The sequence below is a fragment of the Trachinotus anak genome, unplaced genomic scaffold (assembly GCF_046630095.1).
Source record: "Trachinotus anak isolate AG129_WGS33_773 ecotype Australia unplaced genomic scaffold, CSIRO_AGI_Tana_v1 ptg000014l, whole genome shotgun sequence".
In the NCBI taxonomy this organism is placed as follows: Eukaryota; Metazoa; Chordata; class Actinopteri; order Carangiformes; family Carangidae; genus Trachinotus; species Trachinotus anak.
Window position 1 is genome coordinate 4,231,059 of NW_027273865.1, and position 19,327 is coordinate 4,250,385.

Sequence of the window (19,327 nt, forward strand, 5' to 3'; positions counted from 1 at the left end):
TCTGTGTTTAATGTTCATGTACTGTATTATTTCTCCACTCATTTATCACACTCACTGTTTTATTATCATATTACTATATTCTACACTGAAATAAACACTTTTGGCAAAGAGATGTCTCATGTGTCATGTGATCAGATTTATTTACATTATATTTTACAGACAGTATTAAACTTCGACACAAACACTTCACAGTAACTTGTTGTAAATTGAACTAATTTTCTGATCTGACAGTCTGGTGACGTTAACGCTCCAGCTCTCTAAAAACTACTGTTTGTTATACCACATGAAGACAGAGTCTCTTACCTAAAACAGGTGTAAAACCTGAATCTGCTGGTGAAGATCAGGATCTGACCTGGTCCTCTGGATACATGAGTTCATTGATAATAAACAGCTTTAGGTGTTTGTGGAGTTTATCTCAGGTCTGCAACCTAGATCTGAGCCTGGACCTTTGCATGAACCCTAAACCCAAACCCACACCTGGTCAGGACCCTCTGGGTTCAGGAAGTTCATTCTGTAGGACTGTAATTTAAGATGAAATGTTAACTCTCTGATTGGTCCAATCACCTGCGTTCATGAGTCATGTTTCAGGTAGAAAAACAAGGAAAGGCTTGGAGCCCCGTGCATGTTAACCTAAAGGTAAGTGTAGTCATGTAGCATGCTAACCTAATGGTCAGTGTAGCCACGTTAGCATGCTAAGCTAGTGGTCAGTGTATCAATGTTAGCATGCTAAGCTAATGGTCTATGTAGTTGCATTACCATGCTAAGCTTAGTGGTCTATGTAGCCATGTTAGCATGCTAAGCTAATGGTCAATGTAGCCACATGTTATCGTGGTGAGTTAATGGTCAGCGTGGCCACGTTAGCAAAGCTAAGCTAATGGTCAATGTAGCCATGTTAGCATGCTAAGCTAATGGTCAGTAGAGGATGAGACATAGTTACAGTTGTAACTACAGTTGTACAGTTTCAGTCTCAGGTGGGTCTGACCAGGTGGGTTCATAACTACTGAGCAGACCAGGTGTGTTCACCCAAAGGAAACAGTAACAGGTGGGATGCAACACTCTACACACACACACGCGCGCGCACACACACACACACACACACACAGACTGTCTCTCGCTCTCTCTCTCTCTCTCTCTCTCTCTCTCTCTCTCTCTCTCACACACACACACACACACACCTTGTCAACCCATGTGACCTTCACGTATGGAAACTGTTCTTGTGTGTCATAACTGCACTCATGAGAAATCAGTACGTGACCTGTTCTCTAATCTACTGTAGAACTGGTCCCAAGTGATGTCAGTACCTGATCACAGTGACATCACAGTGACAGCACAGTGACATCACCTAGGACCAAAGAACAGCCAGTGTCAGAGCATCAGGTCAGTATCTGCTTGTCACCAGCAGAGGTCAGACTTCACACAGGTTACAGGTTGATGCTTGCATGTTGGTCACATGACGATGATGATGATGATGGTGGTGATGATGATGATGATGATGATGATGATGATGATGATGATGATGATGATGACGATAACGTCCTCTAAATGAGTCTTCCTGTGGAGACAGAGCCTGAAACAGGACTCAACCTGTAGAATTGGGATCTGTGGTTTCTGATGCACTTGAATCCTGTACTTCGGGTTAACACTCATCAGTCCTCATCAGTCTTCATCTCTCAGCTCCTGGTACCATTCAGATCCTGTCTCTCCATGGTGTCTCTGATCCAGCTCAGGAAGTTCCCCACTCTGGTATATACTCCGTACTTCCCCTTAGCTGCACATTTCTCCCCCCAGCTGATGACTCCAGTCAGAAACCAGGTCCCTCTGTAGTTCACCATGAAGGGTCCTCCACTGTCTCCACTACAGGCATCCATACTGGTATCCAGGTAACCTGCACAGAACATGTTGTCTGTAATCACCTGCAGGAGACACAGCAGGTCAAAGACAGGCTTCAGGTTCAGGTTCAGTCCAAGTCCACACTAAAGTTACACATGAAGGGTTTTACAGCAAAGACCAGACCAGACCAGACCAGATCAGATGATAATTAAATGTTATGTAGTAAAAATTATAAAGTGTGAAATGTGTAGTGTAGCTGCTCTCAGGTGGAGCTGATCACCTGTTCAGTGGATGCAGTGCAGTCTTTGTAGCTGACTACTGGAAGTGCCACCTTCCTCAGGAACCTGGAGGACCTGCCCATGAAGCGAGTGAGCCCCCAGCCCGTTGCCACCCCCCGGTTATCCTCCTGAACACAGACACAGTGACAGCTGCAGGTCTGCTCTTCAACACACACAAACACATGCACACACGGTCAGTGTGATAAATTAAGTTACCTTCAGCAGGTACTTGGACAGGTGGTCATCAGGCAAACAGGCGGGGATGGCAGTGGGGCCCCTGAAGACGGGTTGGGCAAGGTAGATCAGAGCGATGTCACTGTCGAAGGTGAAGGCGTGAAAATGAGGATGAACGAAGACCCTCTGGATCTTTATCAGCTGCTCACCTGGATCAGGACGCTGCTTATCATAGTCTCCTAAACACACACACACACAAGGACATTATTGTACCGGGAGAATTCAAACCTTCAACTGAAGAGAAGTACACACACAAACACACACACACACACACACACACACACACACACACACACACACACACACACACACACACACACACACACACACAGGTGGTGTCACCTATAGTAACATGGTCTGCAGACTCTTCAAAGCAGTGAGCAGCAGAGACAACCCAACGATCAGAAACCAGAGTCCCTCCACAGAAACCATAACCATCAGACCTGCGGATCAGAACCTGAAAACAGACAGATACACACACACACACATATAGAAGCATATACAAGAACACACACATTTGATTCAGCCCTCCTCGTCTGTCCCAGTTACAGAAACATATCTACAAACCTCAGAAACCTGAAAATATAAGAACATTTAAATAAGCCCAGTTACAGTCTGTCACTGATTCTGTCACCATGACTGTACAGAGGAACAATCACACTGAACAGTGAGAAAACAAAAAGCTGGTTTTATTATGAAAGATCTGTCTTGTAAGCGGCTGAATGCTCCTCTGTGTCCAATGACTGCTCTGACTGAGTCTGTCTGCTGTTTGCTGCTCAGCAGGTGGAGAACAGAGGCTTTTTACAGCTGTTTCTCTGAGAACAGCTGGATGAGAGCGGTGAGTTATGTACAGACAGGTAACAGGACACTTGAACATTCACCTGTGCTTTCATAAAGTGCTGTTATTAAAATTTACATTAAATCAGCATTTAATAAAAGTAAAATAACTGATTTATATTCAGAACGTCTCCCTCACCTGCCATGGACTCCCTCCTTGTTTCTCCAGGACTCCACCCACAATACGAGTTATCACGCCCTCACCTTCCTCCTCCGCTCCTCCATCCTCACCTCCCTCCCTCTCCTCCCCTGTCTGCACAGTGTCATTTATTCTCTCCTGTCTCAATGTTGCGTTCACTGTCATCTTCTCCTGCTCTATCGCTGTTGAATTAAGTTTAGGATCCCATCTGTCTGTGACGTTGCTGTCCGTCTCCATAGTGACGTTGTCCAGTTCAGAGTGGTCCCACAGTGAGCGACCTTGGTACAACATCTGTATCTGCTGATGACCACACGGGAACGACACTAGACAGGACCAAGGATACCTCATTACCCAGGCTCATCATGTACTAACAGTAGTATAATGTGTAATATAATGTAGTTACAGTGGTTAGGTTAGGTAAAAGACACAGCACTCAGAAGAGTGCTATGTTGGGCACAGGCACACGAGGACCCGTTAAAATCATTAAAATAGGTCTCCCTTAAAATAATAATGTTGGTTTAGATGCTTAAAATTCACTTAGGGGTGGTGGTAAGCAGGGCTGTGGACCCTATGAGTCTTTTGTTAGGGAATACACTTTTTTGCCAGAACCGGGTTGTGAATCCCAGTCTCCCGTTTGAGTGTCCACAGCCTATCCCCTCCGCTACCAAGGGGACACAGAAAATCATAACCAACTTAGGAGGGTCATGGTTAAAAATAATAATAAAGAAAAAGAAAAAGGAGGGGGGATGTCTCAAAGATGGCCCCTAAAGGCGGTGGCAAAGTTAAGAAGGGTTAGGGTATAACATGCAGTAGTTACAATAGTCAACAGTAGTGCAATGTGCAGTAGTTACAGTAGTAACCGTAGAATAATGTGAAGTAGTTACAGTAGTAACCATGGTATAACGTGCAGTAGTTACAGTAGTAACCGTGGTATAACGTGTAGTAGTTACAGATGTAACCGTGTTATAACGTGCAGTAGTTACAGTAGTTAAGTGTGTTATAACATTCAGTAGTTACAGTAGGTTATAGCAGTACTACATGCAATTGTTACAGTAGTTAACTGTGGTTTAACATGCAGTAGTTACAGTAGTAACTGTGTTATAATAACGTGCAGTAGTTACAGTAGCAAAAGTGGTATAATGTGTAGTAGTTACAGTAGTAACCATGGTATAACGTGGAGTAGTTACAGACGTAACCGTGTTATAACGTGCAAAAGTTACAGTAGTAACCGTAGAATAATGTGAAGTAGTTACAGTAGTAACCATGGTATAACGTGCAGTAGTTACAGTAGTAACCATGGTATAACGTGCAGTAGTCACAGTAGTAACCGTGGTATAACGTGTAGTAGTTACAGATGTAACCGTGTTATAACGTGCAGTAGTTACAGTAGTTAAGTGTGTTATAACATTCAGTAGTTACAGTAGGTTATAGCAGTACTACATGCAATTGTTACAGTAGTTAACTGTGTTATAATAACGTGCAGTAGTTACAGTAGCAAAAGTGGTATAATGTGTAGTAGTTACAGTAGTAACCATGGTATAACGTGGAGTAGTTACAGACGTAACCATGTTATAATGTGCAGTAGTTACAGTAGTAACCGTAGAATAATGTGAAGTAGTTACAGTAGTAACCATGGTATAACGTGCAGTAGTTACAGTAGTAACCGTGGTATAACGTGTAGTAGTTACAGATGTAACCGTGTTATAACGTGCAGTAGTTACAGTAGTTAAGTGTGTTATAACATTCAGTAGTTACAGTAGGTTATAGCAGTACTACATGCAATTGTTACAGTAGTTAACTGTAGTTTAACATGCAGTAGTTACAGTAGTAACTGTGTTATAATAACGTGCTTTAGTTACAGAAGTTAACTGTGTTATAACGTGCAGTAGTTACAGTAGTAAAAGTGGTATAACGTGCAGTAGTTACAGTAGTTAACCGTATTATAACGTGTAGTAGTTACAGACGTAACCGTGGTATAACGTGCAGTAGTTACAGTAGTAACCATAGTACAATGTGCAATAGTTATAGTAGTTAACTGTATTATAATGTGCAGTAGTTACAGTAGTTAAGCGTAGTACAATGTGCAGTAGTTACAGTAGTTAATAGTAGTACTACATGCAGTAATTACAGTAGTAACCGTGGTACAATGTGCAGTAGTTACAGACGTAACCGTGGTATAACGTGCAGTAGTTACAGTAGTTAATAGCAGTACTACATGCAGTAGTTACAGTAGTTAACTGTGTTATAATGTGCAGTAGTTACAGTAATTAACTGTAGTACAACGTGCAGTAATTACCGTAGTAACCATGGTATAACATGCAGTAGTTACAGTAGTTAACAGTAGTATAACGTGCAGTAGTTACAGTTGTAACCGTGGTATTACATGCTTTAGTTCCAGTAGTTAACTGTAGTATAACATGCAGTAGTTACAGTAGTCAACAATAGTATAATGTGCAGTAGTTACAGTAGTTAACTGTTATAACGTGCAGTAGTTACAGTAATTAATAGTAGTACTACATGCAGTAGTTACAGTAGTTAACTGTGGTATAACATGTAGTAGTTACAGTTGTCAATAATAGTATAATGTGCAGTAGTTACAGTAGTAACCATAGTATAGTGTGCAATAGTTACAGTAGTTTACCATAGTATAATGTGCAGTGGTTACAGTAGTAACCATGGTATAACGTGCAGTAGTTACAGTAGTTAACTGTTATAACGTGCAGTAGTTACAGTAATTAATAGTAGTACTACATGCAGTAGTTACAGTAGTTAACTGTGGTATAACATGCAGTAGTTACAGTAGTAACTGTGGTATAACATGCAGTAGTTACAGTAGTAAAAGTTGTATAACGTGCAGTAGTTACAGTAATTAACTGTATTGTAAGGTGCAGTAGTTACAGTAGTAACCGTGGTATAACATGCAGTTGTAACAGTACTAACTGTATTATAACATGCAGTAGTTACAGTAGTTAACTTTAGTATAACATGTAGTAGTTACAGTTGTCAATAATAGTATAATGTGCAGTAGGTACAGTGGTAACCATGGTATAACGTGCAATAGTTACAGCAGTTAACTTTGTTATAATGTGCAGTAGTTACAGTAGTTAAAAGTAGTACTACATGCAGTAGTTACATTAGTAACCGTATTATAACGTGAAGTAGTTACAGTAGTAACCATGGTATAATGTGCAGTAGTTACAGTAGTAACCATGGTATAACGTGTAGTAGTTGCAGACGTAACCGTGTTATAACATGCAGTAGTTACAGTAGTAACCATGGTATAACGTGCAGTAGTTACAGTTGTAACTGTGGTATAACATGCAGTAGTTACAGAAGTAACTGTAGTATAACGCGCAATAGTTACAGTATAAACCATAGTATAATGTGCAGTAGTTACAGTAGTAACTGTGTTAATCTGTGTGTTACCAGTTGCGGAGCAGCTCTGTCCATCAGGCTCCAGTTTAAATCCGTCAGTGCAGCCACACTGGACTCCAGCTCCCCCTGTCAGGTCTCTACAATACTGCACACAGCCTCCGTTTCTATAGCGACACTCCAACACCTCTACACATAGCACAAATAAAATCATTACTCTAATATTAATATCACATATCAATGTTATTGACATCATTGTAAGCAAAATAACCAAAACTCCTCCCCCTCGTTTAGCTGTAAAGGGGTGTGTGTGCGTGTGTGTGTGTGTGTGTATATGTGTTGGCAGGTGGTGTGGGAGCAGGGTGGATGATTTGTAGGAGCCATAATATAACAAATGACTGCAGATGGTGTATCAGGTCTCATTGGGTTCTATAATCAGGAACCAGGTGTTAAAGGAGTTCCTGTTTATCCAGGTGAACAGGCACCAGAAGGTTCTTGAACAGTCTGATGCAGCTTGAGTTGTTCCTCATCCTGGATGTTAATGATTAATTGTTGGTCATTGTAAATATGTTTGAGAAGTTTAAAGGAGAAACTAAACAGACTGACTATTCAGTGACTGGTCAGTGACTGTTCAATGACTATTCAATGAGTGACTGATTAGTGACTGACTGTTCGGTGACTGTTCAGTGACCGTTCAATGACTGACCAATGACTGTTCAATGACTGTTCAGTGACTGTTCAATGACTGTTCAGTGACTGTTCAGTTTTGAAAGTTTGATCTGGGGAGACTTTGAGAATTTAATATAAAATAAAAGACGAGTGTCTCCAGGACGCTCTTCGACACTGAGGGACTCCACAAGTTGGTGATTTATAGAAACCATCCCACTAACCTTGACTTGATCTACCTGTGAGACAGGGCTGAACATAACGATGATGAACATGAAGTGTCCTGCTGAGGACTGAGACCACTGAGGATCTGGACTAACAGGATTAAGATCTCAGGTGATGTTTACCGGATTCGCAGGTCTTGCCATGGTACTGTGGAGGACAGAGACACATGAAGTCTCCTCGGTCGAGAGTGCAGATTCCTCCATTCAGACAGGGGTTGATATGACATGGGTTCAGATCTACGGCACACAGGAGGGACACAACACGACTCATTCATACAGGTGGAGTGATGTCATGATAAAATCAGCTGAGATGTTTTCAGATTTCAGATGTTTTCAGGTACAGAATACATTGATGTGACTCCATCTGCTGATGAAGATCATGTAACATGATAGAAAGCTCCAGAACAGCTAACAGCCTGGATGTTCTGCCAGTTTTACATGAGTCCAGATCAGAGTGTGACATGAACCTGAGTCCTCAGCAGCAGAGGAGGAAAAGTATGAAGCCTGGGTCAGTGTATTTATTGATTATTATTGATTTTTAAAAATTATTATTGATCATGTTGTACTCACTTATGTATCTGTACCAAAACTCCAGCTGTGGAACAAAGAACACTCAGTGTTAAACATCTACAGTACACCCCCCACACACACACCTCTCCTGCTCCACCCACAAACATATTCAGTTCATAGGAGAAGCTGAATTCATCTCATTAGAGGAGCCCTGTGTGACTGTGGATTCATGAAGGTTAAAGTTCACAGATCAACACAGAGTTAATGGCTGAGTTCTGTGGATGCTCAGTTTGGACCAGGTGGTGGTACCGTCTTCTCTTTGGTCTGGAAGATCTCTGCGGCCTCCTCCTGAGAGCAGCTCTCCTCGTAGCACTCCCTCTCCAGGTTCCCTGGTAACAGCTCCTCAAGGGGGAAGGAGTTGGCTCGACGCCTCCTGGAGGAGGAGGAGTGAAGGATCTGACCCGCTGCAGACTGATCCAGGAACACTGGGTGGACAGAGTGTATTAATGATAACACCAGCTCATGCAAAAACAGTTGGATGAAAGGAGACCGTGTCATCCCCTCTGTTCTGGAGGTTGTCTTTAAATCTTTTCCTACAAAGAATAAAGAATTGTTTGTGTAATTGAAACTGTTTCCACAGGTCAAACTGGATGATGACGTGTCCCTCAGGTCTCAGTTCAGGACATGGTTGTCCCCTCTTTTCAGGGCAGTTCATTAAAAGTCTAACAGCTCTGAATCAGCTAATTCACCAGTTCATCAGGTCATTGTCATGTCCATGAAGCAGTTCTTTCAGTGGTTTCTGCAGCTTTGAAATGTCCCACTGTGGATCACTGCACAGATATGTGGATCTAACGCATATCTAATTTTTTGTAACAGTGCTGCAGGTGGTGTGCTTCACACTTTTCTTGACTCCAGGGCCTGGGGCCTGTCTGTGTGGAGTCTGCATGTTCTCCCTGTGTCTGCTTTGGTTCCCTGCGGGTTCTCCAGCTTCCTCCCACAGTCCAATGACATACACATTAGGTTAATTGGTGACTCTAAATTGCCCATAGGTGTGAATGGTTGTTTGTCTCTATATGTCAGCCCTGTGACAGACTGGTGTCCTGTCCAGGGTGTACCCTGCCCTCATCCAGGGTGTACCCCGCCCTCACCCAGTGTCAGCTGGGGTCAGCTCCAGCTCCCCCACGACCCCGTACAGATAAGGGTAATAAGTATAACAGATGGATCCTTGAGTTCAAATGAATGTTTGTGGCAAAGTTTAAGAGACTCCTTGCAGGTGTTCCTGAGAGATCAGGTTCACATCTGTGTGACAGATGACCTGAGAACATGAAGCCTCAGCTCTGAGACATAGAAACTGAGCTGTCGTGTGTCTGTCTATAGTTTCCAGCAGATGTTTGCTCACTAACATTGTCACGGTGAGAAAAATGTCATCAGTACTATGTCTAAAGTGTATATGTGTATCCAATCAGCTGATTCACCACAGGTGGACTCCAGTCGAGGTGTAGAAACACCTCAGAGGTGATCAGAGAGATGGAGGGACCTGAGCTCAATGTCTGAAAACTTCTGTCAATGTGATTAATCAGTTTTTACTTTTTCACAATGAGGAACTGTTGTGGACGGATGTGGACTGAACCACTGCAGGACTGAGACAACATAATTTCATTCGTATGATTTCTACATCAGACATCAACAGGTCGATGACATCAGTCTACCTGTGTGTGAGTCTCACCTGTGTGTCAGTCTACGTGTGTCTGTCTCACCTGTGTGTCTGTCTCACCTATGTGTCAGTCTACCTGTGTGTCAGTCAGTCTACATGTGTGTCAGATTCACCTGTGTGTCAGTCAGACCACCTGTGTGTCAGTCTTACCTCTGTGTCTGTCAGTCTACATGTCTGTCAGTCTACATGTGTGTCAGTCTACCTGTGTGTCAGTCTCACCTGTAGACTGGATGAGCTCAGAGCTGATCAGCAGGGTGCAGACGGTCAGAATCAGAGCTGTGGACAACAGCAGCATCTTCCTGTGGACAATTGAACCAGAAGATCTTGACTGTCAGATCCACTGAGGAACCAGGTTTATGTTCACCAGATTGAGGTTTTACACTGACAGTGTGAGTCTGTGTATAAAACATCAACATGAACACAACTGAAAGTGTGTGATGTGTTGTAATTGTGTGTATATTATACACAAGATTTCTGTCAGTCCTCCACTGGTCCAGACTGAAGTGTTTCAATACCCTGTGGTAGATGGACAGTTGGACAAAAAGACAACAGACTGGGATGTGGTTTGGGCCTCAGGATGAGCTGTAATAACTGTCAGATCACATTTCAGGGTACCTGAAAACCACCAGGACTTTATCACATTAATACACATAGTAACAGGCTACATGCTAACTGTAAACATTCAGCTGAGCCCCAGACAAGCCTGGTCTGACAAAGTCCAGTTAAATCTTGAGAAATGTGATCCAGTCTGGGTCTGAGACCACATCCACACGAGGCATCTGTTCCAGTCTCAGTCCGGACTGAACCTGCTGCTTATTACAACACGTCAACATGTTAGTGTGTGTGTCAGTGTGGCAGTTGAAAATGAGACCAAACAGTGCTGTTGGTGCTCAGTGAGAATACATCTACAAACCAAGTAATCAGAATACATCTACGAACCAACCAGACTTCATCTACAAACCAATCTGGTGACATCACCAGCCTGTCTAAGAGCTGATGAATGGAGCAGCAACATGAAACAACTTTGTCAGTGCTGTTTTTGAACCCACACACTTTTCCCTTTTCATGAGCGGTCCACACTCTCCTCTTAATCCTCTCCTCCTTCTCCTCTTTCTCCTCCTCCATCCATCCATCGTCTTCTTCTCTTACTCCTGTTGGTCTTAAACTGGAACTCTGACCTGGAGTTTGAACCTTTGTAGGCAACAAATTCAAACCTAGTAGGCTGTAAGTTAACCTACCTCCTGTCTCCTGTCATCTCCTGTCCTCTCTTGTCGTCTCTTGTCGTCTTTTGTTTTTCGTCTGTCAACCTTGTTGTTTCTTGTTGTCTCTTGTTGTCATCTGTCGTCTCTTGTTGCTTCTTGTTGTTGTCTGCCGTCTCTTTCTGTCTCCAGTCGTCTCTTGTTGTCTCCTGTTGTCTCCCGTGAGGACTGACAGTACTTGTTTGGAGATAAAATGAAGGACAGAGACGAAGCTGATCGATTGATCTTTCCCCTGAATTCAAATATTTACACAGAGACGTCACACCAGCAGCTCAGCGGACACTGCATAAGAGGGGATGGACTTTCTGGTGACATCACTAACTCCTATAGGAGCTGATGAGGAGGTCACAGCACCTCATAAAGATCCTGTGGCACAGAGCTGATGTTGACATCAAGGAGTTTCCATGAGGTCAGAGGTCAGAGTACTGAGTAACTGTGTACAGTTATATATTTTTACTGCAGTACATTATTTTACAGCACTACAGATCTTTCAGATTATCAGTGAAAAATCTAATCAGCTGATAAAGGATGATATATCATATTAATCTACTCAGATAAAATGATCATTAAACTGCAGCAGCAAAGGTATTAATACTTTAACTGAAGTACGGAGTACTTCCTCCAGAGCTGCAGTACACCGTAGTATTAGTACTTTCACTGAAGTACTAAGTACTTCCTCCAGCGCTGCAGTACACTGTGGTATTAGTACTTTAACCGAAGTACTGAGTACTTCCTCCAGCACTGCAGTACACTATGGTATTAGTAATAAAGCTCCATCTTGTGTTTGGGCAAAAAGTAAAAATGCATTTTAAAATGTTGTTGGTAAAAAGCATTTTTCATCCAAATTAATTGTATCAGGGGACAATTATAATTGGTTATAATTATAATTAACAATTATGATCTTTTTTGTAAATTAGAGTGGGAGACTGACGAATGATCAGTTCAGTGTCAGCAGTAAAGCAGGGGTTATACCAGACTGTGGTGGTGAAGAGGAAGCTGAAGACAAAGTTCTCAATTTACCCATTGATCTTTGATCTGACCCTCACCTGGTCATGAGCTTTGGGTAGTGACAAAAAGAATGAGATCACTGTTACAAGCAGCTGAAATGAGTTTCCTCGATAGGGTGGTTGGACTTAGCCTTAGAGACAGGGTGAGGAGCTCTGACATCTGGAGGGAGCTCGGAGTAGAGTTGCTGTTCCTTCACATCAAAAGGAGCCAATTGACGAGGTTCAGGTCTTCAGGTAAATGTACTGGTAAACAGACTGCATTTATTGTCTTATAACCACTCCAACTTTGGGGATGATCCCTGTCCCCAAAAACCAAGGCTCACAGGACTTAATGACCTCAGACCCGTTGCCCTGACCTCTGTGGTAATGAAGTCATTTGAGCACCTTGTGCTGTCCCACCCCTGGACCCCCTGCAGTTCACCTACAGAGTCAACATGGCTTTCCACTTCATCTTCCAGCACCTGGAGCCAGGCTCCTGCTTGTGGAATTCAGCTCTGCCTCCAACACCATCATCCCAGCTCTGCTGCAGGACAAGCTCTCCCAGCTGAGCATGCCTGACTCCAACAGCAAGTGGATTACTGACTTCCTGTCTAAGAGGAGGCACCAGGTGAAGCCGGGGAAGCATGTCTCTGACTCCTGGACCATCAGCACCATAACCCCCCCCCCCCCTCCCAAGGCTACTCTTCTCTACTAATCTTTCCACATCTTTATTTAGGGTGGCATGGTGCAGTGATTAGTGCTGTAGCCTCACAGGAGGAAGGTTCTGGCTTTGAACCCTGAGCCTGGGGCCTTTCTGTGTGGAGTTTGCATGTTCTCCCTGTGTCTGCGTGGATTCCCTTCAGGTTCTCCAGCTTCCTCCCACAGTCCAAAGACATGCACATTAGGTTAATTGGAGACTCTAAATTGCCCTTTGATGTGAATGTGAGTGAATAGTTGTTTGTCTCTATGTGTCAGTCCTGTGATAGACTGGCAACCTGTCCAGGGTGTACCCCTGTAAATTGTTACTTGTTTACTGTTTTGCACCAAAACAAATTCCTTGTATGCCACAGCCTACTTGGTAATAAAACAGATTCTGATTCTGAATCAGTTTGACGCACAGGTGAGACTGACTGCTTCATCAGTGTGAGCTAACAGTTGAATACATGTTGTAAACAAGTTATTCAATTCAATTCAATTCAATTCAATTTTTTTTACCGCCAAATCATAATATACATTATCTCAAGGCTCTTTACAGGGTAAGGTCAAGACCTTACTTTGTTACAGAGAAAAACTCAACAGTTCCCACAAAGAGCAAGCGCTTGGCGACAGATGGGAGGAAAAACTCCCTTTTAACAGGAAGAAACCTCCAACAGAACCGGGCTCAGGGTGGCCGAACTGTTATTTCTTCAGTATGTGTTTTGGTTGGGTCAACACGTATACCTATCGGGACTTGTCTCCATGCCAACGATACACAGACAGCCTATTAATGGGTCGCGCTGCGAGCGCATTTTTAAGTTTCACTTTCGCTTTTGAAGCCGTTCGCATTGTCACTTTGTCAGAGAGCAGGGGAGGAGCCTAGATTGCGCACGAAAAAAAAGGTTGCACGAAAATGGCGTGTTCCAAATTATCATCAACCTACTGCTGCGAATCTGCGTTCTCAACAATAAATGTGGTGAAGAAGCAGTACCGCAGTGCACTCACAAATGAACACTTGCAACAGTGTGTTCGCCTGGCCATCACACCATTTGAGCCAAAGTTCCAAAGACTGGCAAAAGACACAAGATGCCATTTCTCTCATTAAGCTGTGTTTCACACTGACACACTTACAATGTAAAATAGTTTTTCATTATATTTGATTCCTGAGATCTTGATATGTTTGTTTGTTACCTGTTACGACTCTATGAAGGTGCTGATTTATTTTTTCAATTCAATTTTATTTGTATAGCGCCAAATCATAAAGCGCTTGGCGACAGGGGGGAGGAAAAACTCCCTTTTAACAGGAAGAAACCTCCAACAGAACCGGGCTCAGGGTGGGCGGCCGTCTGCCTCGACTGGTTGGGTTTAGGAGAAGATAAAAAAGAGGGGGTGGGGAGAGAAGAGAGAGAGCGAGACCAGGAACAGCTGTGTAGGTAATGGTGTTATCAATAATAATGACAGGTAACAGTGGTTAATAGTAATGATGAGTAGTGGTGGATCTGGATCCTGCTGCTCCCAAGGCAGAGATACCTGCAGAATGAGGACAGAGAGAGGGAGAGAGAGGAGAAGCACAAACTACGGGAGAGAAAAAAAATACAAAGTTAATGGCATGAAGTCATTGAGAGAGAGAGAGGGAGAGAGACAGAAATAGAGAGAGAGCACCCAGTGAATCATGGGAATCCCCCAGCAGTCTAGCTCTATAGCAGCATAACTAAGGGATGGGTCAGGACATACCCGAGCCAGCCCTAACTATAAGCTTTACTAAACAGGACAGTTTTAAGCCTGATCTTAAAGGTAGAGAGGGGGTCTGCCTCCCGAACCCACACTGGGAGCTGGTTCCACAGGAGAGGAGCCTGATAGCTGAAGGCTCTGCCCCCCATTCTGCTCTTACAAACTCTGGGAACCACAAGTTGACCTGCATTTAGAGAGCGAAGTGTCCTATTGGGAAAATAGGGAAGTATAAGCTCTCCAAGGTACGATGGTGCCTGACCATTAAGTTTTAACTGTGGCTCTGGAGGCCAAGGTGATGTCATCCAGAGTCAGTATATTATCACATGGTGTATCTCTGAGGTGTTTTGGGCCAATTACAATAACTTCAGTTTTGTCTGAATTTAAGAGTAAGAAATTACTGGTCATCCAGGTTTTTATGTCCTTAAGACACACCTGAAGCTTGGCTACCTGGTTAGTCTCACCTGGCTTCATGGATAAGTACAACTGGGTGTCATCTGCGTAAGAATGGAAATTTATCTGGTGCCTCCTAATAATGTTTCCTAGAGGAAGCATATATAGACTGAAGAGTATTGGTCCTAGCACAGAACCTTGTGGAACTCCATGACTGACTTTTGTGATGATAGAGGAGTCATTGTTAACATGAACAAACTGGAGTCTATCTGACAAATATGACTTAAACCAGCTTAGTGCGGTTCCTTTAATGCTGACCATATGTTCTAGTCTCTGTAATAAAATCTTATGATCGATGGTGTCAAATGCAGCACTAAGATCTAGTAGGACAAGTATAGAGACAAGTCCATTGTCTGAGGCTATGAGATCATTGGTAACCTTAACCAGAGCTGTTTCTGTGCTATGATGGACTCTAAAACCTGAGTGATCTTCAAACAAACCATTTCTGTGCAAAATGTCCTTTTTCCTTTTGGAAATAAAGGGGAGGTTGGATATAGGTCTATAATTGGCTAAAACATCTGGATCAAGAGTAGGCTTTTTAAGTAGAGGTTTAATTACTGCAACTTTAAAAGCCTGCGGTAAATAACCAGTTGATAAAGATAAGTTAATCAGACTTAATATAGAGTTGTCGATTAAAGGAAAAACTTCTTTGAACAGCCTTGTTGGAACGGGGTCTAGAAGACAAGTCGATGGTTTAGATGACGAAACTGTTGAAGCGAGCTCAGAGAGATGTACAGGAGTAAAACAGTCAAAATATAAACCAGTTACTCTGAGGCTGCTACATCTGAATCAGCTGTGGGGAGGAAATGGTGAATTTTTTCTCTAACAGAGACAATTTTATTTGTAAAGAAGCTCATGAAGTCATTACAACTGAGGGCTAAAAGTATAGATGGATCAACAGAGCTGTGACTGTCTGTCAGCCTGGCTACAGTGCTGAACAGAAACCTGGGATTGTTCTTGTTTTCTTCTATCAATGATGAATAATAGGATGTTCTGGCTTTACGGCTTTTTTATACGCCAATAGGCTGTCTTTCCAAGCCTTTAGAGATTCTTCCAGGTTAGTAGAACGCCACCTTCTTTCTAGTTTCCTTGAATTTTGCTTTAAAGCTTGTGTTTCTGAGTTGTACCATGGAGCTAGCCTTCTCTGACTCACTACCTTCTTCCTCAGAGGGGCTACAGTATCTAGAGTTGCATGCAGTGAGGTTACAGTACTAGATCATCAACCTGGGTGGATGTGAAGTTAAGAGGGCTGTTACCTACTGCACTGATACATGGCAGTGGGCTAAGTACTGATGGGATCCTTTCTTTAAATTTGCTAATGGTATTGACACCTGCTGTAATAGATTTTTTCCCCAGATATAGTCCATGACTGAAAACTCAAATGTTAACAGAAAATGGTCAGATAAAAGAGGGTTTCTGGGAGAAACTGTTAGATATTCAATGTCAATCCCATAAGTCAGAACCAGATCAAGGGTATGGTTAAAAGAATGAGTGTGTTCATTAACATGCTGAGAGAAGCCAATTGAGTCTAATAATGAATTAAATGCAATACTCAGGCTGTCACTTTCAACATCTACATGAATATTAAAATCACCCACTATGATAACTTTATCTGTGCTGAGAACTAATTCAGATAAAAAGTCTGAGAACTCAGATAAGAACTCAGAGTAAAACTTTTGTTAAACTTAATGGTAAACTGGCCTGACTGACCTCAATAAATGGACCTTTGAGTCACTGAAAATCATCTTTGTGGCCCTTGAAGATTTGTATTTGAGTATCCCTGGCATAAAGTAATCGAGAGAGAGAGAGAGAGAGACAGAGAGAGCGCCCAGTGAATCATGGGAATCCCCCAGCAGTCTAGCTCTATAGCAGCATAACTGAGGGATGGGTCAGGACATACCCGAGCAAACCCTAACTATAAGCTTTACTAAACAGGACAGTTTTAAGCCTGATCTTAAAGGTAGAGAGGGTGTCTGCCTCCCGAACCCACACTGGGAGCTGGTTCCAAAGTAGAGGAGCCTGATAGCTGAAGGCTCTGCTCTCTATTCTACTCTTACAAACTCTGGGAACCACAAGTAGACCTGCATTTAGAGAGCGAAGTGTCCTATTGGGAAAATAGGGAAGTATAAGCTCTCCAAGGTATGATGGTGCCTGACCATTAATGGCTTTGTAGGTGAGGAGGAGGATTTTAAATTCTATCCTGGATTTTACAGGGAGCCAATGCAGAGAAGCTAACACAGGAGAGATGTGATCTCTTTTCCTAGTTCCTGTCAGTACTCGTGCTGCCGCATTTTGGATCAATTGGAGGCTTTTTACTGCATTTTTGGGACATCCTGACATAAAGAATTACAGTAGTCCAGTCTTGAGGTAACAAATGCATGAACTAGCTTTTCAGCGTCCTTTAGACACAGAATGGGTCTGATTTTAGCAATATCGCGCAGGTGGAAGAAGGCTGTCCTAGAGACTTGCTTTATATGTGAAGTAAAGGACAAGTCCTGCTCAAAAATGACACCAAGGTTATAAACATGTTTGTAGTACCATGTCCACACCTCCCACTCCAGATCTGTCCTCTACTGACTGAAACTGTCCAGAGACACATCAGTGTAATTGAGATTCTTTTTTTGACCAAGTTTCAGGTAACACTATATCAGGGAAAACCTGCAAAACTAGTATATTTTGATGATCCAGTTTTTGTGGCTGGAGTTAACTTCTAATATTTAGATGAAAAAATCCCAAGCCTTTCCTTTAAGTGAATGGGAGTTACTGGTGGATTTATTCATGGGGGAGTGCTCAACATTACTTAAATTATTAGCATTTATCCATGCCAGGTATATTTTTTCTGAACCATGTTGTCAGGTGGCAAATGAAAATTATGGTCAGATAGGACCGGAACAGGAAAAACAGCACTTTGATCCATCCACAAGGGGGAGTCAGTGGCAGCAGAGGGTGCATGGCGGGGGGAAGGGAGGCATGTGATGTCAATAGTCAGGTGGGGAGGACAGTACAGCTTGCTGCAGCATGCTGATCCCAGAACCAGTGTTGTGACTCCTGCAGATGGACTGCAATGTACCTGGATCCTCAGCCGTTCCTCAGCCAGAGACCAAACCAAAACTAGGAGCTAACAGATGCTGAAAATCTCCACAGAGCTGCAGAGAAGAAACAGAAGCTGTTTGTACTGTGGAGACATCAACTTTATTTTTTTTTACAGATGTTTGGATGTTTTCACTGTACATGACAGAATGTTTTTACAGTGACAGCCCTGCAGGGGGCATATGTACACACAGAGGTATGACAGCATACAGTATCATTGTTAATGCATAAATTATCTAATAAATACACAGGATGAATCAGAGACAACAGGTTCACTGTAGATGTTTAATATGTAGGACAAATAGCAGAGGATGAACCCCGGCCCTTGAGCAAGGCACTCGGTCACTGATGTGTCTCACCAACACATCTGTTTTGGGTCAGAAATGTAAATATGGTCTGAATGCAGCACAATGCTGTGGGAAGCTAACAGGTGTTAAAAACACTATGAGTGATATCTCTACACAAACTGAACAACACCTGTCAAACACCTACATGGTCTCTGCTGCAGTTACATCTGTTCAGATCATGCAGTTGACAAAGACAGTTTCGAAACTAAAATATCAACTTCTCACTGAGCCTCCAAAGTCCTGAAGACATTTATAGGTGGTAACTTTAGGATATGAATCTTCTGTGAACAACATACAAAACAGGAGAGGATATCTTGATGCATGCCATAACGATTTTTACCTTGTTTACACGTGATGAAGATACCCACAACATGATCAAGATAATTTGTTCAATAAGTGTATGATCTTCTCCACATTGTGCACAAATAAAACTGAAATCCAACCACTTGAATTCAACTAAAATTACGATGATGTCAGTCTCAGTACTTCTCATGTCGCAGTTTCAGAAACACAGTGAGTGTCGTGAGGCAGAGTGACTAAAGGCAGCAACTGTTCATTAAGTAATAAAATATATTTCCTGTTTGACACCGAGCAGAGTGAGGCTGAGGTCTGATGGCAGATATGTGATCAATGGGACCTTTAAGGCATCGTCTGATAGATTTTGGTTTATCTCAGTCCATCTGTAAGTTTCATGTTTAACAGGAATCAGCTGATGACAGCTGTTTGTTTCACTTCCACTGACCTGGAACCAGCTGCTGATCCAGCTCAGATCACCTGCACTGAGTCCACCTCGTGTGCTGATGAAGGTCCAACTCCTCCAATGTGTTTTAAAGGGCGTTGTAACATTTTAATAAAGAAACAACTTGATTCACATCACAGAGGAGTTGCCTCCACTAACACCACAACAATGAATCAACACCAAACACATATGATGTGTGTGTATATGTGTGTGTGTGTGTGTGTG

General features: G+C 42.7%; 1 protein-coding gene and 1 long non-coding RNA gene across 3 annotated transcripts; one reads left to right on the forward strand and one right to left on the reverse strand.

Annotated features, from left to right (window-relative positions):
• Positions 1-114: 114 nt before the first annotated feature.
• On the reverse strand, positions 115-11,260 carry LOC139632037 (coagulation factor IX). 2 transcript variants are annotated; one of them, XM_071496767.1, is made up of 11 exons: positions 11,043-11,260; positions 10,024-10,103; positions 8,400-8,575; positions 8,151-8,175; positions 7,704-7,817; positions 6,745-6,879; positions 3,319-3,641; positions 2,685-2,799; positions 2,325-2,521; positions 2,111-2,236; positions 115-1,913 (listed from the first exon to the last, which is right to left on the reverse strand). In XM_071496767.1, the coding sequence occupies exons 1-11, from the start codon at positions 11,057-11,059 to the stop codon at positions 1,671-1,673; spliced, it is 1,551 nt and encodes a 516-aa protein (XP_071352868.1). In that variant the 5' UTR covers positions 11,060-11,260; the 3' UTR covers positions 115-1,670. The 2 variants fall into 2 exon arrangements, with proteins under 2 accessions (XP_071352868.1, XP_071352869.1); XM_071496768.1 differs by having other exon boundaries at positions 115-1,905; positions 2,103-2,236.
• Positions 5,895-6,655, forward strand: LOC139632041 (uncharacterized). The gene is made up of 3 exons (XR_011693485.1): positions 5,895-6,027; positions 6,161-6,346; positions 6,580-6,655. It is a non-coding gene; the product is annotated as an uncharacterized lncRNA (long non-coding RNA).
• Positions 11,261-19,327: the final 8,067 nt, after the last annotated feature.

Bases quoted from the DNA above. Each gene is read 5' to 3' on its own strand.
- LOC139632037 (XM_071496767.1), bottom strand. The intron at 3,642-6,744 runs GTAACACACAGA...GGTCCTGTCTAG, and splicing joins ACAGAGCTGCTCCGCAACTG to TGTCGTTCCCGTGTGGTCAT. The intron at 2,237-2,324 runs GTAACTTAATTT...GTCTGTGTTCAG, and splicing joins TGTCCAAGTACCTGCTGAAG to GAGGATAACCGGGGGGTGGC.